This window comes from Trematomus bernacchii, unplaced genomic scaffold (genome assembly GCF_902827165.1).
Source record: "Trematomus bernacchii unplaced genomic scaffold, fTreBer1.1, whole genome shotgun sequence".
Classification (NCBI taxonomy): Eukaryota; Metazoa; Chordata; class Actinopteri; order Perciformes; family Nototheniidae; genus Trematomus; species Trematomus bernacchii.
Genome location: NW_022987370.1, coordinates 1,781,532 through 1,800,430, shown reverse-complemented (window position 1 = coordinate 1,800,430; position 18,899 = coordinate 1,781,532). Strand labels below are relative to the sequence as shown.

Here is an 18,899-nt window from a genome sequence, read left to right as displayed (position 1 = left end):
TGTAAGCTCCTTGTATTTATATATTAAATACAAGGCTTATTAAAGCTCTATTCTTTATTCGAACTGAATCCAAAAGTGTCTGACCTGATATAGAGAGACCAACATTTATTGGAGGGTTAGCATAAGATATTTAGACTGTCTTAAAAAGATTCAAAAGGTCAGAAAACTGTGAAACTCAAAGTATTACTAACCTGCATGTGGGATATTAAAGTCTTTAAAGTCTGGGTAACATTTGTGATTTGCAAATGAAAATGTATTTTGCCATGGGAACATGTTGAGATAAATGTGAATCCTTGCTTTAAGCTGCTTGTTAATACATTGCATAATAGGCTTGTTAAAACAGCAGGCAACAGATCAAGCCATCCACTAAACTCTACCACGGCCCAAAATAAATGAAACACCTCGGTGTGAAAGTGCTTTATCTCAAACAGCACTCTCAAAAGTATAAAAGGTGATTAGCCTGTAGGGCTGTCCCGAATAACATTTTTCGGGCTCCGGATATTCAGTAGTAATCAGCAGCGAATATTCGGATATTCGGTCTGCCCGGGGGAGGGTAGTAATCAGCAGCGAACCGCTTCAACACGTGTATTTCGGTTTATTCACGGCATTCATTTTGTTATTCTACAGTATTGTTGTTTTATAGTTATTTGTTAATGTAACCCAATTTGTGTTCTTTGAAATTGAAAAGGATATCGCATTGTGTTTGTTACTTTCCTTGCAGTTGTATATGTCTTAAGTGTCATTTGTCTAGGCTTCCTATTTTGTATGGACATGCTTTTATTTTGAAGGAGAGTTAGCGCTGTTGACAGGAAGTTGTTGTTGCTATGGAAACAACGTGACGGAAATTAACGGAAAAAAGTCATATCTACATATAAAGACGGAGAAAGTAAACGATAACGTTTATGGTTAAGTGTTAGCACCCCCCGAAGAGGCACAAGCTCTTACGTTGATATTGGAGTTTTCAATCAATTCAATTTGGCCAAAAGAAACGGAAACAAAAAAACGAATATCCGAATAACGAGATTGAAACCCGAATAGTACTCCAACGAACGGATATTCGGATTTTCGGGTACAGCCCTAGTAGCCTGTACCTTAAAGATGTAACGTATGTGTTGATTGCATTTTATTCCATGGCTTAATGGTCTTTTTTGTCCAGGAATATTCCTTACTAATTCAAATGAACTATGAGTATCTAAGCAACCTGACCATCCTCTATGTAAGGAGCAAGATTTTAGATATTGTCACCTAATGGCGACCTCTGTTGTCAAAGGGAATACAAATAAATATGCGATGGAAAGTCCAACAAGCAGTTCAATGAAAAGGCACCCAATGTTTCAGCGAAAGGCAGAACATAATCAACAATAAGGGTTTTGAGTTTTGAGACATTTGATGAGGAACACACTGCACTGGCCCCGTGGAGAGACTTGTATTTGTGAGAAATAGTGAATGTAATAGTGTTTGTTTGCATCATTTCTCCACAGGGTGAGTTTAAGGTTGTGTTTCCATTGTGTCTGTACGCAGTTAGCTTAGCAACAACCCAGCAGGAGGAGCTTCTCCTGCAGAGTCACTGCTGCTTCACTTTGCTCTGCACTGGAAGCTGCATTAGGGATAAACATGTGGCCGTTCTATTTCTGCCCGGCAATCAGCTCTTTAATGCAAAAGCAACACATGGAGGGGGGGGAGAGGGTATGACTACTGTGGACACAACAATTCAACTCAAGGGGAAAGGTCTTGAATATATGTTGTATGTGTTATTTCGTCCATACACAAGTATTCCTGGAGTGATCCGAGTTCAAACCTGATTCAGGAAGGATTAGTGGATTGAAGAGAAAGTCTTGGAACTCACAGTCGGTTATGCTCAACATAAACGCGTACAATGTCTCTTTCTTATAAATATAAAATGTACTATACATTATTTCGTCCATGCAAATGTATTATTGAGGTGATCTGAGACAGGATCTTAGGACATATTAGAGTTAAAGAGATATTAAAGTCTTTCAAAACTCAATTCTCCATCAGCCTAAAGTTATAATTTTAGCATGCTTCCATCATTATTTAGCCCATTTATTTGCAGGGAAACACGCAACTCTTAAAGTAAGAGACTTGTGACTGACTAGGGTGTGTGTGTGTGTGTGTGTGTGTGTGTGTAGTTCTACCACCTCTCCCTTTCACCCCTATCTATCGTCAGACTACATTTTAATGTGCCTCCTCCATCACCTCCTACTAACCTCTCGTACTTCCTGTCCTCCACTTCCTCCAGAGCACTGCAAACTATAGATAAGAGTCTAATCCATTGTGCATGCCCGTCCGCAAACACACACAAACACCCTCTAACACACATACACAACTCACACACTGTCTGGATGGTGTATTCTCTGTGTTTTTGACACTTCTGTCATTACATGTTGGGTGAAAAATATCAAAGAAACTGCGGTCGCTCATGAAATGTCGAAGGGTCCTGACACTCATCCAGACTGAGGGACTGGGGTGAGAGCTGCTCCTGCATATTTTACAACCTATTCTGCCACCATTTGCCCCATGAGACACACACACACACACACACACACACACACACACACACACACACACACACACACACACACACACACACACACACACACACACACACACACACACACACACACACACACACACACTTTCAGCAGCTTTCACCAAACATAGTGATACCTCTACAAGATTGCCATGGAAACAAGTTGCGACAATTCGAGCACTTGAACCAGAAAAGCAGTCAGAGTGAGACCTTTACGCCAAACCACTGTTAACAAACCCTGATCTATAACAACTTGTACTGCTGTGACCTTTGTAGTGAGGTACATTCATGCACTTTAGCCAGAGCTTTGACTCCATTGTATCTCATGATTTAATAATGGTATCCTACTATTGCACATCTGGTAACCTAGAAAAAGCAACAGCTTCCTAAGTGTAACATGTAAAGACCTTTTCAGGTACATAAACCAAAACATGGCCACATTCTCAAAGCCTTTACGATCACATCTTGAGTGTGACTATAAATGTAATGGCAAAAGAATAAAGGTATTCCTAGAAAGAAACCTATCCAAGCTCTCATTGTAAACAAACACACTATTTGGAGCCAATGATGTGGACATTGCAGCAGCTAGGAAACTAATTACTGGGGTAACATTTACATATTTTGGCAATGGGCTTCTTAAATTAAGCTTTTAAGTGCAGCACAGACTCAATGGGATAATAACAGAATGTGCTTGATTGAATTTCCATGGTTGAAGGCTCTTTAATGGAGGCCAGTGACCTTTAATAGAGGATGTTATGAAAGACGTTAGCAACAGAGAGAATCTGCACCACATGGCACCACCTGTACAACCTGATGAAGCTCTGTGATGTCTCTGATCTACTGGAGAGCTGGAAGTACAATAAGCTGTGAGACATGTTGTTCCTGTTGGTAATAATAACCAGACAGAAACAGAAGCAGTCAGGTGATCAGAGAGGTAATGAATCCTTGAACTGTCCGTTGTAAACAAATGTTACAGAATGCAGACCTACAACCTTTTCCTAAACAACCGGAAGTTGGAAAGATGATGGATCCTTATAACTTAGGACAGGGGTGTCAAACTCAAGGCCCGGGGGCCAAATCCGGCCCGTGACTTCATTTTATGTGGCCCCACAAGAGCTTGCAAAGAATATAATATGTTTATTATACGGTTACATGATGATTTACAGAAGCACGTTGCCCATAAACGACATGTCCCACAATGCATCTCAAATTTGACTTTTTCTCAGAATTTGACTTTTTTTGTCCAAATATGCCTTTTTTCTTAGAATTAGCCTTTTTCTCATAAATAGATTTTTTTTTCAAAATGTCACTTCTCTTTTTCAAAATGTCACAATCAATGTTTTTCCAGAATGTGGCTTTTCTTTTAAAATCATATTGTGACATTCTTACTGAAGAGACTTGCAATTATTTGCTCTAGACTTCTGCTTTCAGACGTAGTTAATTATGAAGTTATATTAATTAATGATATAGTCTTAAAGTTACAACCGGCCCTTTGAGTGCAACCATAATGCTGATGTGGCCCGTGATGAAATTGAGTTTGACACCCCTGACTTAGGAGATCATTTAACCTTTATCTAGCTCTATTATCAACATTTCTACTTTGTTTAGTGACCAATTACCATCAGAACTCAAGACATTCCCAAAAGACTCAGCTCTACTTTGTGCAAAAAATGTCTTTACCTCCTGCAGGGAGTTGTCAGCAGGATTACAGAAGAACTACTGACCCAATATTCACAACATTTGGTAAAAGGATTCATAAAAGACAAATTAAGAACCCATAACTTTTCTGGATGGGAAACTAATCGCATTCATGGAACCCCCTTGGTAGACGTCTGCGATCTCCGAATGCCTTTCTAGTTCGTGAAGGTGAGGGAACTTTACCTGTTCATTGGATTCATGGGTTTTTGGAAAAGTTAAGCGTGAAAATTACAAAACTTAGCTGAGATGGTTAGCTTCAAGTACCATTGTGACAAAAAGGGGTCTCAAAGAGCTTTTATTATCACTGCAGGCGACTTGCTTGATACACTTTGGACAGAAAATCATGGCTTCTTAAGGATTAATCCCAAGACCTTTGGTGATCACCTGACTTTTCATGTAGAGCCACCAGAAGGTGAACATTTGTTCTCATTCAAGTACATGTCTTTACATCAACTGGATGGATCAAAGTGTTAGTTGTACTTGTTGAGTTTCTTGCCCTGTTTGCACTTCTAAGATCTCAGCAATTACTAAGAATTATTGGAGTAGAGTGCCAAACTAATCCAATATGTGTTGCACCTTAGTACCCTTACATATGAAAGGATTTGTTGGCCATCAAGAAAAAGTATACAGGGAGATTTCTCCATTGGTCAGAAACTAAGTTAAGTGTCTTGCCCTGTTGCACTTCCCAGTTCTTAGCAATTACTAAGAATTATTGGACTAGAGTGCCAAACTAGACCTATGTTTGTTGCACCTTAGTACCCTTTCCCTGTATCCCCATTAACCTTATAAATAGGCTATCAATAAAAATACCTCTTGATTTATAAAGTGTACTGCAATCGGTCAGAACCTGGATGGATCAAAGCGTTAGTTTTACTGCTTGTGTTTCTTGCCCTGTTGCACATCCCAGTTCTTAGCAATTACTAAGAATTATTGGACTATAAAAATGTTTTTTGCACCTCAGTCCCCTTCCCCTGTATCCCCATCTTTCCCTCCCAACCTAACTAAGACAAGAATCAGAACCTGGATGGATCAAAGCGTTAGTTGTACTTGTTGAGTTTCTTGCCCTGTTTGCACTTCCAAGATCTTAGCAATTACTTTTAATTATTTGACTACTACAAATCCAATATGTGTCGCACCTTAGTACCCTTAAATATAAAATGATTTGTGTGCCATCAAGAAAGATATCTTCTAGAGTTATAAAGTGTACAGGGAGACTTCTCTATTGGTCAGAAACTAAGTTAAGTTTCTTGCCCTGTTGCACTTCCCAGTTCTTACTGTAGCAATTACTTAGAATTATTGGACTAGAGTGCCAAACAAATCCAATATGTGTTGCACCTTAGTACCCTTAAATATAAAGGGATTTGTGTACAGGGAGAGTTCTCCATTGGTCAGAAACTAAGTTAAGTTTCTTGCCCTGTTGCACTTCCCAGGTCTTAGCAATTACTAAGAATTATTGGACTAGAGTGCCAAACAAATCCAATATTTGTTGCACCTTAGTACACTTAAATATAAATGGATTTGTGTACAGGGAGACTTCTCTATTGGTCAGAAACTGGATGGATCAAAGCGTACGTTTCTTGCCCCGTTGCACATCCCAGGTCTTAGCAATAACTAAGAATGATTGGACTACAACAATGTTTGTTGCACCTCACTCTCGTTCCCCTGAATCCCCACCTTCCCATCTCACTTTCCCTCCCAACCTAACTAAGACAAGAGTCTTCTCCTCTGGTGGTGGTGCTGTGGATGGATCGTGGACGGTGTGGAAGAGCTGTGAAAAGACAAAGCCACGACAGAGAAAACAGGTAACAGCATGTCCAGCGGACTGAGAGCTGATGGGAGGGAGGCAGGGGGGCGATTCGCGGGATGGGGCCCTACCTCCCGTGATCATTGTACTGAAAACCCAAGCCACCATGGTGGGGTGGTCGAGTGGTCGGTGGTGGGAGTTTAAAAGGAACACAGAACATGCTGGAAACTCTGTACCTTTCAATGTGCCTCCAGAGAGGGCCCAACCCGGAACCAATAAATCTAGAGGAATGAGACCGTGTTAGTCAGGGAGAAGCAGAAGAAAAGCAAAAGGACGGAAGAGATTTGAAACAGGAGAGAGTTAAAGAGAGAGAAAGAGGGAAAGAGGGATGGAGTAAGGCCAGAAGGAAGCGGTGCAAGATAAAAAAGCTGGTTTTATGTTCCTATGATTTGTCTTTCCAGAGATTCTGAGTCCAGTTTTTTTGTTTTGTTTTGTGACCATCAGGAAGGCCGTTGACTCTCAAACCAAAAATCCTCAAACCAGAGCATTTTACAACCACCTTACGAACTGCTTTCTATTGAGTTGCACCCATAAGCTGTCTTTTTCTATAAGCAACCTTGACCTCTTTGCGTACAAAAAAGGTTTCCTGGTGAAAAAAAACCAAGCTAGGTAAAACAAGGAAAAGCAAAAACTGGGGAACAAACGTATACATATGAAAAGGATTTGTGTGCTATCAAGAAAAAGAGTGTATATGTATTCTGGGAGGGTTCTCGATTGGTCGGATGCCATTGGGCAGACGCCTCCTGAAAAAGGAAGATCAATATCCATCTGTATTTCTCAAGAGTTGTACGTAAACATTTCTATCGTCAAATAACATTATCAAGTCATGAAGACGAAAACTTTAAGAAACCAATAAAGCCCACTGCTCCTTTTACAAACTGAAAAAGAAAGTCCCTTAAGATTAAGTAGGGTAAAAACTATAGGCAGATGCTCGATGTTTTCACATATAGGAGGCAGTGGAAAGAATACAAAACCAAACCAAGCCAACAACTCCTATACAGCCGGAGGGGAGGGGGAACTCCTACAAATCTCACCTTAACTAAAGGCAAACTAAAGGGGGAGAATCTTCATTTTCTTCCAGAATTGAGTCCCTGCCCCTGCGGCTGTACTAAACCACATGCAGAAGAGGGGAAGGGAGGGGGGTCGTTTTTTAAGGCGGTTAAATAACCAACGACTCCCCCTTCCTCTAGCTCTGTGTACCCACCACCATGCAAGCCCCTCCGTCAGCACTCACTGGGCATGCTCCATCCCAAGCATCTACGGTAGACCAGGCAAGGTGAGGGAAAAAAGGGGGGATAGGATGGGGGGGGGGGGGGCTAAAAACACCAGAGGTCAGCTGATCGAACTCTGCAAAAAAAAACGGACGATTATGGAAGCTTTCCTGAACACCCAGCTGGGTCAATTAGACGCTGGAGTTGAAGGAGAGCTTCCAAAAGTCTGGAGCTGCAGAGCCAGACGAGGTGACCGCCGGACTGCAACGGAAAACTAACCCTAGAGGGTCTACGGGGAGAGAAAAAAAGGGGGGGAAAGGATCTACCGCAGAGTAGCAACTGTAGCCGGGTCTAAAGCTCACTAATTGGGTTCTTCCGGATTCGGCCATACCAAATCAAAAAGCGGAAAGTATAAAAAAGGCTCAGGCTCAAATCAAGCAGGACTCAGAAAGATGTGGAAAGACTACCGACCAGCCAGCTCCTTCTCCTTACTCCGTCTCTTTTTCTCCATGCGTTTCAGTCTCTTCTCCTCCCTGCGCTTGGCCTCCTCGGCCTCTTGGTGGCGCCGGCACTTGTGGAAGTTCTCCACCACGACGCCCACGAACATGTTGAGCACGAAGAAGGCCACGATCAGCAGGAAGGAGATGAAGTACAGCAGCATCCACGGGTTGTAGTTCATGACCGGCTGGAACACAGGACACAAGGGATTGGTCGATTTTTCAAGATTTCAAGATTTCAAGGCTTTTATTGTCCTTTGTACATAGCGTAGGGAAAATAGTGATTGTCCTCTTCCAATATGAGAGTACACATGATAACAAAGGTATCCCAACTGTAGCTGTGAACATGACAGGATGTATGATTACCTAGAAGAGCATCAGGACTGTTTTAGGCATATGATAGCTATGTGATTAACATGATGATTCAGCCTCTATGGAGATAGACATATGTCTGGTGGTTTCAGACTCAGGGACTTTGTAGACATTTGCAGAACAATCCTTCAAAAAAAAGGCGGGTAAGAATTCCTAAGTGGATGCCCAATGTTTCAATATAATCACCTGTTGGTCAACTCCTACAGCGTCCAGTCCGTAATACATGATGTCCACCCAGCCGTCTTTGGACGCCAGAACAAACAGAGACATCAAGGCCTGAGAAATGGAGAAGAAAGGACATATTCCTTGTTAAAGTCAAATGTATTTTTTGATCAGACATCTTGCTATTTGCGAGGCCTCACCTGTCCAAGGTTGTCGAAGTTGTACTTGTGTCTGACCCACTTCTTGTTGGCCTGCAAACAGTCCGACTTGTTGGTGACGTTTCCGATATCTTCTCCTTGGCAAATAAAGAACTTCCCCTTGAAGAGCTGGGGAGAAAAACACAGATTTGATTTTACAGTCAGATGGTTTCGGGAATTTCTAATATCATCTCAAAATACATTTCCAGAAGATGCATACAATTTCAAATGTATATCTGGTGATTCTACAGTAACTCTTATCCACAAGTTCCTGTATAAATGAGAAACAAGTATGCCAGTGGTGGAAAAGTTATATTTTGACGCAATCAAGTGGAAAAAAATGGAAAAAGCGGATCTACTTTTCCATAATTTGATCCTTATTTAGCGCCGCTACACGTATATAGGGAATATCAATGGATTCTTTATTTTCATTAGCCATGTAAACAGCTTCAAAGAAGTAAAAAAAAACTGCATATTCTTTTACTTAAAGGGGACCTATCATGCAAAATGCACTTTTGTACGTCTTTTATACATGAATATGTGTCCCCGGTGTTCCAGGGAACTCACCAAGTGTCAGAAAACACAACCCTCTCTATTTTCCTCCATACCCAAATCTCTAAAAAAGGGGCTGCAACGGATCTGATAAAAACTGATCCAGATTTGAACACTGTCCTGACGTCAGGACGGTGGCGCTACGGCTATTGGGCCAACTCCACCAATCAGGAGGAGACAGCCACGGCCATTGCCGTTCGAAAGCGCTGGAGACGCTGTAGTACATATGCCAGGCCTGTAGATGGTGCTGTTCTCACTGAATCAGCCCTTGCTAAAACAGAGCTAAAAAATGTCAAATTGAGCAAAATGAGGCATGGCTAAAATGCATGATCTGTTTGGTATTTAAAAAAAAAAAAGTATAAATATGCCTTATATAGGTATGGTCCTACACTATATTATTATAATATAGCATGATAGGTCCACTTTAAACAAGGTCCTACTAATAAAGATCAGTCTCATTAAGAGGAGAACATTTCCCAGTTACTTCAAGTCGTCTAGTTTATCCACATTTTAAACGGACAGTGTGTTGGATTCGGTGGAATCTAGACTTCTTAGTAGAATATTTGATATACCTTATCTGTGTATTCCTCAAACTTGCAACTTAATATGTATTCCTTATTTACTGTAACCTAATATGTGAATATGGTGTAACATTATGCACTTCACCTGCTGTTTGCAGTTCTGGTTGGATGCAAACTGCATGTTGTTGTGCAATGACAATAAAGTTGAATCTAATCTAATCTAAAGACTGCAATCAACTGAATGGCCACTAAAAGGTTTTTATTTCCTTTAGTTAACGCCAGGATAGCCGATTGTCACCACTTCCATGTTTGCAAAGCTACGCTACCTGGCTGCTAGTCATATGTTTATTTTACTTGGAAAACACATTGCAAATGAGTGTTATTATCCCAGACTAAGGATATAAAAGGGATACTAGCAGCTTCCAAACCTCTCGTGCAAAAGACAGTAAAGGCTCCTTGGTGTATAATAAATCAGACATTAATCACAGGTCAGTGAATGTGTACTTATGTTCTGGGAACATTACGACATGTGTTCACATCCGAAGGTTGAGGGCTATGTAGTGAATTCTCCGCCCCTCTTTTAACGACTGACAGCTTGTTCCTCCTCATTAACCCTTTGAGATTCTGCCTCACGTATACAGAAGGTTTATGGACGTACAGACGCTGATGGACAGGAGCCTGAAGGCCACACGGCGGCTCGTTGGGATGGATTTGCTCTCGGGCTGTTAGCCATGAATCCTCCATCGCAACCAGATAAGCATACGTTAACATCCAGGTGTGTGAGGTATAGGGAAGAGTTGCTTTTCTTGCTTTGTATTTGTCCGTTTATTTCATTATACAGAATCACTTTGTTAACAACATAATTAGATTTTTATTTCTTATATATATATTTTTTTTAAATTTTTTTTTAAATGTATTCTTCTCCAAAGCCACTATTTCAAGGATGCTATGTCATCGAGTCCCGCCGAAGGACTGTTGCAATGTCCAGGCTCCTTGGAATTCTACCGAGCCCGGCGTCCTTCGTTGTGGGAAATTTCGAGGCTGCACATGTGTATCCTCCGCGGTCTTAAAATCCCCACAATGCTTTGCGCACGGAACAATTTCCACAATCTTTGGCGGAAATCGCGCTCCATTTAAAGCGGGGCCTCGTGTATGACGCACACCTGCACACCTGTTAGCCTGTTCCTCCATTCTTCGTTTTCTGAGGCTAGGAAGGATTGTTGCCTCGCTTCTGAAGGACCTGACTCGGAAGACATGTGCTACCAAGGAAGCGTCCTCGACATTGAGAAACACCCACGGTCCTGTGTTTATTGACTTTTTATTTTTATTTTATTAATTTATTATTTATTGAAAAACATTTATTTTTCTTCAATTCTTTTTTACAAATAGCATAGGTAATAAGAGCCAACATTTAAAAAACTGAAATACAAAATGAAAACATGTATAAATGAATTCAAATAAATAAGAAAACCCAAAACCTAAGCATTTAGAGTTCAATTAACGCTGATAACGAGGCAATGACTCATAAAACAGAGAGATGATTTCACAAATATTCATACACACTTACCCCTGATCATATACCGACAGTTGTGGGAGTATATTTCAATAATTTGCAGCAGGAGGATAATATATATTTGTCACCACCGATCATATAACTACAGCACTGCTATCTGCAGGGACTTTAGGATGTAAGTAGTTCCAAGAAAGTGAATTATTGTGGGAGTGTTTGTCAAACTGTCGCAGCAGGAGGTTAATATTTCTTTGTCACCACTGTCAGGACTGTTTTAGTGTTTTCTCATCGTGTGTGTGTTTGTGCGTGTGTGTGTGTGTGCGTGTGTGTGCACGTGTGTGTGTGTGTTTCCCTCTCACCTGCACTCCCAGGATGCCGAAGATGATGAAGAAGGCGCAGCAGATCACCACGATGTTCCCGATCGGCTTCAGCGACGACATCAGAGTCTCCACCACGAGTTTCAGCCCCGGAGCCCTGCTGATCACTCTGAAAACACAGCAAGAGACAGGGGGTTAGTGTGTGTGTGTGTGTGTGTGTGTGTGTGTGTGTGTGTGTGTGTGTGTGTGTGTGTGTGTGTGTATGTGTGTGTGTGTGTGTGTGTGTGTGTGTGTGTGTGTGTGTGTGTGTATGTGTGTGTGTGTGTGTGTGTGTGTGTAGGCCACTGTAAGGTCAGTCACAGCTCAGACCAGATGGAGCAGGGATGCCTGCAGCGCTCCAAACTCACCCCCCAGGCACAGGCACACACACACACATACACACACACACACACACACACACACACACACACACACACACACCACACACACACACACATACACACACACACACACACACACACACACACACACACACACATCCGCACATGCTCACCCAACACACAGGTCTCCATGAGTAATCGCACAGATGCACACAATAATATGATGTTATAGATGTATTTGTTCTATGTCCTATATATATATGTTGCACTGTCGTAGGAGGACTTCAGTCTTTCATTGCCATATCTGCACTGAAGCTACTGTACAAATGACAATAAAGCCTTGCAACTTGAAACAGAGCAGCCTCAGTCTGTCAGAGATCAGCTGCTCTGTGTGCAGACAGTCAATAGCACATTAAAAGAAGACATGAGATAATAAAAGGCCAGCCGCCACCGAGGCCACAGATCAATACGCCCGATCACTGCGCTAAACCTCATCACTCTGCACTCTGATACGCTGCTGCAAAGCATTATGGGATGCAGTACCACTGATGCTCTATAGAGGGCGCTGGTGTCTCCTTTAAGATCTGATGCAGCAGTGCTGGTATGTTTGCATTGCATTCCTCCGCAGAGGAAGGAGCTGAAGTGTTTTATAACAGAGAAGAAGGATAACCCCTCTACGTTAGCAACTACCACATATATTGTACAGTCTGATAGGAATGCAACACACTCCAAAGAGCTGCAGATGCTTGTAGAATCCTTCTTTATAGGCAATGTTGAATATTCAAAGCCTTTATTGTCACATGCAGCGTAGTTTTGGCAATGAAAAACTTAAGTCGTACAAACAATGCAACATACAAGACGTAAACACAAATATAATAAAATATGCAAATACATGCAGACATAAGTATACACTTGTAGTGTCTCTACTTTAAAGAGTCCTCTCCTGCTGATGTTCAGGTGTATATCAGTATGCAGTGTCTCTACTTTAAAGAGTCCTCTCCTGCTGATGTTCAGGTGTATATCAGTATGCAGTGTCTCTACTTTAAAGAGTCCTCTCCTGCTGATGTTCAGGTGTATATCAGTATGTAGTGTCTCTACTTTAAAGAGTCCTCTCCTGCTGATGTTCAGGTGTATATCAGTATGTAGTGTCTCTACTTTAAAGAGTCCTCTCCTGCTGATGTTCAGGTGTATATCAATATGTAGTGTCTCTACTTTAAAGAGTCCTCTCCTGCTGATGTTCAGGTGTATATCAGTATGTAGTGTCTCTACTTGAAAGAGTCCTCTCCTGCTGATGTTCAGGTGTATATCAGTATGTAGTGTCTCTACTTTAAAGAGTCCTCTCCTGCTGATGTTCAGGTGTATATCAATATGTAGTGTCTCTACTTTAAAGAGTCCTCTCCTGCTGATGTTCAGGTGTATATCAGTATGTAGTGTCTCTACTTTAAAGAGTCCTCTCCTGCTGATGTTCAGGTGTATATCAGTATGTAGTGTCTCTACTTTAAAGAGTCCTCTCCTGCTGATGTTCAGGTGTATATCAGTATGTAGTGTCTCTACTTTAAAGAGTCCTCTCCTGCTGATGTTCAGGTGTATATCAGTATGTAGTGTCTCTACTTTAAAGAGTCCTCTCCTGCTGATGTTCAGGTGTATATCAGTTTGTAGTGTCTCTACTTTAAAGAGTCCTCTCCTGCTGATGTTCAGGTGTATATCAGTATGTAGTGTCTCTACTTTAAAGAGTGCTCTCCTGCTGATGTTCAGGTGTATATCAGTATGTAGTGTCTCTACTGTGATACTGTCTGTGCTGCAGCACCTCGTTTCACCCTCTGTCAGAAACCAGAGCCCAGTCTGTGTTGGAGAGCTAGCCAATAGGAGGGAGAGTGCTACATAGTGAGGTCCCTATGATAGGAAAGTAAACAAAGGAGTCCAATGGAGGCGTTTCAGGCTTTTAAGAGTAAAATAAAAACGTGTACAAGTTAGGAAGTAAGCGAGTTTGCAAAGTCCATCAAGGACACAAACACATCGTTTAGTCGCTCAGATCAAACAATACCTGCCAGATTAAATGTTTCCACACGCCGCTGCTTAGCATGAAACCCTCTTTACACCATGTCCTCCTTCTGAGCTGCAACTCAACAAACACTGAGAGGGGAACACGGCTGATTAAGGAGAACAGATGAGCCTCTCTTTCAGAGTCAATACACTCTGATGACGAAGGACACACACTCTGATGACGAAGGACACACACTCTAATCACGAAGGACACACACTCTGATGGCGAAGGACACACACTCTGATGACGAAGGACACACACTCTGATCACGAAGGACACACACTCTGATGACGAAGGACACACACTCTGATCACGAAGGACACACACTCTGATGACGAAGGACACACACTCTGATGACGAAGGACACACACTCTGATCACGAAGGACACACACTCTGATGACGAAGGACACACACTCTGATGACGAAGGACACACACTCTGATGACGAAGGACACACACTCTGATGACGAAGGACACACACTCTGATCACGAAGGACACACACTCTGATGACGAAGGACACACACTCTGATCACGAAGGACACACACTCTGATGACGAAGGACACCCACTCGTCTCCACACAGTCGATTAGCATATGACACAAATACAAAAGAAAATTGAGGATGAGGAGGAGCCGGAGGGAGAAGAGTATAGGCTTCTTCTTTATGTCTCAAACCTTCTGCATAATGTCACAGCACATCACAGCGTACACACACACACACACACACACACACACACACACACACACACACACACACACACACACACACACACACACACACACACACACACACACACACACACACACACACACACACACACACACACACACACACACACACACACACACACACACACACACACACACACACACACACACACACACACACACACACACACACACCTCCACCTTGCTGTGTTCAATTCTACAGATGTCCGTCCTCTACAGCTGTCTGATTCTCACACTCACTATGCATGAGCAAATTAGTGAAATGTAAACTGCTAAGCTAACACATCAAGGTGCCCCGTACATATACTGTCATCAAAAACACTGGAACATATCGTAATTTTTAAGATACGCTTATATTTTGAAATGTCGTCTGTTTTGCCTTTCCCATCCAAGTTCACCTACCTCCTAATCATGAAATGTAAAACAACAGGAGGTGTGTTTTTAGTTTTTAAGATGCAACTAGCAGCACTAGCACAATATAGGGCGCTATATTTCAAAATGAAATGTGTCACCCTCGGAAAATGAGGTATCGAGGTAGTTGGTGTAATACACACTAACATAAAAGCGAGTGTTGTTGCATTAGCTGCGTCTCTGAGGTTTATGAATGAAGACAGTGTGTGTGTGTGTGTGTGTGTGTGTGTGTGTGTGTGTGTGTGTGTGTGTGTGTGTGTGTGTGTGTGTGTGTGTGTGTGTGTGTGTGTGTGTGTGTATGTGTGTGTGTGTGTGTGTGCATGTGTGTGTGTTAAACAAAGCTGATGCATCATTATGTCACTCCCCTGTATACAGTCATTAATGCCTCTAATGAGAAACAAACAGACACCTGCACACACACACACACACACACACACACACACACACACACACACACACACACACACACACACACACACACACACACACACACACACACACACACAGGAATACAAAGTCACCTGTTTGCAGCAATTATACCCACACACACACACACACATACACACACTCGCACACACACACACACACACACACACACACACACACACACATACGCACACTCGCACACACACACACACACACACACACACACACACACACACGCACACACACACACACACACACACACACACACACACACACACACAGTCGATCCGGAGTGACAACAAGCAGAGAAACAAACAATCACACTTTTCGTTGGTGGAAAATCAAATATATTCTTTACCACAGCACTGAGACTGCTCTTGTAAAGGTCTTCAATGACATCCACTTAAACACAGACAGTGGCAGAACTTCAGTGTTAGTATTATTAGATCTCAGTGCTGCGTTTGACACTGTTGACCACAACATATTACTAGACCGACTGGAAAACCGGGTGGGACTTTTGGCAACAGTTCTAAATTGGTTTGAGTCCTACTTAAAGGACAGAAAAAACTTTGTTTCTATAGGTAAATACACATCTGAGTTGACAAATATGACATGTGGGGTACCTCAAGGCTCCATCTTGGGGCCTCTTCTCTTTAACATCTACATGCTACCACTGGCTCAGATAATGAAGAACAACAAAATAAGTTACCATAGCTATGCGGATGACACACAAATGTACGTAACAATTTCACCAGGAGATTATGCTCCAATTCAAACACTGAGTAAGTGCATTGAACAAATCAATGACTGGATGTGTCAGAACTTTCTCCAATTAAACAAAGATAAAACTGAGGTAATGGTTTTTGGAGCCAAGGCAGAACGTATAAAAGTTAGCGCTGAGCTTCAGTCTGCAATGTTCAAAACAACAGATGAAGCCAGAAATCTAGGTGTAGTCATGGACTCTGACCTGAGTTTCAACAGTCACATTAAAACAGTTACTAAATCAGCCTACTATCACCTAAAGAACATATCTAGGATTAAAGGACTAATGTCACAGCAGGATTTGGAAAAACTTGTCCATGCTTTTATCTTCAGTAGACTCGACTACTGCAATGGTGTCTTTACAGGTCTCACTAAAAAATCTATTAGAAAGCTGCAGCTGATTCAGAACGCCGCTGCTCGAGTCCTCACTAACACTAAGAAAGTGGATCACATCACTCCTGTTCTGAAGTCCTTACACTGGCTTCCTGTGTGTCAAAGAATAGATTTCAAAATACTGCTGCTGGTTTATAAAGCTTTGAATGGTTTAGGCCCAAAATACATGTCTGACCTCCTGCTAAATTATGAACCATCCAGAACCCTCAGGTCTTCAGGGACTGGTCAGCTTTCTGTCCCCAGAGTCAGAACTAAACATGGTAAAGCAGCATTCAGTTATTATGCTCCGAATATCTGGAACAAACTCCCAGAAACCTGCAGGTCCGCTGCAACTCTTACTACTTTTAAATCCAGGCTGAAGACTTTTCTTTTTGCCGCTGCTTTTAATTGAACTATTCACATCTTAAACTGCACTGTAACTTTTAACTTTTATCCATGTATTTTTTCTTTTAATGTTTATTTTATTATCTTTTCTTTTTAATGATTTTAAATGCCATTTTCATAATGTCTTCCATTTTTGTAAAGCACTTTGAATTGCCTTGTGTTGAAAGGTGCTATATAAATAAACTTGCCTTGCCTTGCCTTGCCTTCAGTCTGCACGCATAGGTATCGGACAAACAGGTCTCAATACACACTGTATGCTGTGTCTCAATTTGGATACTTCCCACAGTAAATGCAGTGTGTGGTTTTCTGATCGCTTTGCATCATCTCAAATCACAGATGGCTGTACCCTCAACACAAGAGACAATTGCTGCTGGTAGCTAGGGAGCTAGCTAGAAACGTTATTGTTTGCGGTATACAAATCCTTACAGACAACTAACTGCCAACCAACCCATTAAAACGATCTTCTTTTAGACGCCAGTATAGTGTTACGTGACCTAAGTAGTAGAAAAGCCCACTCAAAGCTGAAGAAAGTAAGTAGAGAAGTATGCAATTTAAGAAACACCAATAAATAGGGTTTGTGTTGTTGTGTTTTGCAGAAGCATTCGTACAGTATCTCCCCAAATTAATGTGTATTCACTACTTTAAAGGGGACCTATCATACAAAATGCACTTTGGTACGTCTTTTCTACATGAATATGTGTCCCCGGTGTTCCAGGGAACTCACCAAGTGTCAGAAAACACAACCCTCTCTGTTTTCCTCCATACCCAAATCTCTAAAAAAGGGGCTGCAACGGATCTGATAAAAACTGATCCAGATTTGAACACTGTCCTGACGTCAGGACGGTGGCGCTACGGCTATTGGGCCAACTCCACCAATCAGGAGGAGACAGCCACGGCCATTGCCGTTCGAAAGCGCTGGAGACGCTGTAGTACATATGCCAGGCCTGTAGATGGTGCTGTTCTCACTGAATCTGCCCTTGCAAAAACAGAGCTAACATTTTTCAAATAGAGCGAAATGAGGCATGGCTAAAATGCATGATCTGTTTGGTATTTTGAAAAAAAATGTTATAAATATGCCTTATATAGGTATGGCCCTACACTATATTCAAATATAGCATGATAGGTCCACTTTAAGAGAAACACGTCTTCAATACAACCTGAGCAGTAGCTCTCTCTGTGTTGACCCGACTGAATGACCTCGAACAGGCTTTTAAATACCTGCCGTTTACAGAATATCCACAGTTTCATACGCTGAACCCTTTAATGCTTTGCTCCTCCGTCTGGATTCACACTTAATAACTACATCACAGATGATTTTACAGAATGACTTAAACTATAACTCGTCTGCAGCCTCAGCACAGATCCTCCTGTCTTCCTGTTTCTTCCCCCCCTCTCATAATCCTGTTTCTCTCGCTGCCATTTTGCATTTCTCTCAAACTGAAGACCACCTTAGCTCTGGAGAATATTTACCGTCAAAACTTCACATTTGTCCGTGTGTCATTGCTTCATGTTTTCTAATCTGACTCTAAGACCCCCCCCTGCCTGACGGTAATGCGCCTCTGTGGGGATTAAAGCAGAGAGAGAGGCAGGTACTCAGATGTCACAGCACATCTAATTACAAACAACTTGGTTTAATGTCACAGAAACACTTCTGTTACGTGTATACTGCAGTCAAAGTGTTTCTTGGAGGAAAATGTGGAGCGTTGACAAGGAAAAAATGACTAGATTGATCCGACATGCAGGGTGGATTTATCCGTTATGCTTTACTCAAGAAAACAGCCCTTTGAGTTGCCTTCTAGTTAGCAAGGCCTCAAATCCCAACAATGAACGTATTGAATAGGCCGTATTCTGCTTTTTGGGGTTTTCCCTTTCCTGTAGTGTGTTATAGCTTTTAGTGCATGTCAATGGTCTTAAAAATACATGTTTTTTTGTGTTCATTTATTTATAATGCATGTACAAAAAGCTCTTTTTGGAGAAA

The 18,899-nt window shown here is 41.8% G+C and overlaps 1 protein-coding gene across 1 annotated transcript in view; it reads right to left on the bottom strand.

Moving 5' to 3' along the window:
- Positions 1–18,899, bottom strand: part of cacna1g (calcium channel, voltage-dependent, T type, alpha 1G subunit) — a 192,505-nt gene that overhangs the window by 45,181 nt on the left and 128,425 nt on the right. The window contains exons 21-24 of the mRNA XM_034132787.1: positions 11,435–11,561; positions 8,496–8,621; positions 8,320–8,409; positions 7,757–7,949 (exon numbers count right to left, since the gene is read on the bottom strand). Of these exons, the coding sequence (XP_033988678.1) occupies positions 7,757–7,949; positions 8,320–8,409; positions 8,496–8,621; positions 11,435–11,561 (536 nt within the window). The remainder of the gene's footprint in view (positions 1–7,756; positions 7,950–8,319; positions 8,410–8,495; positions 8,622–11,434; positions 11,562–18,899) is intronic.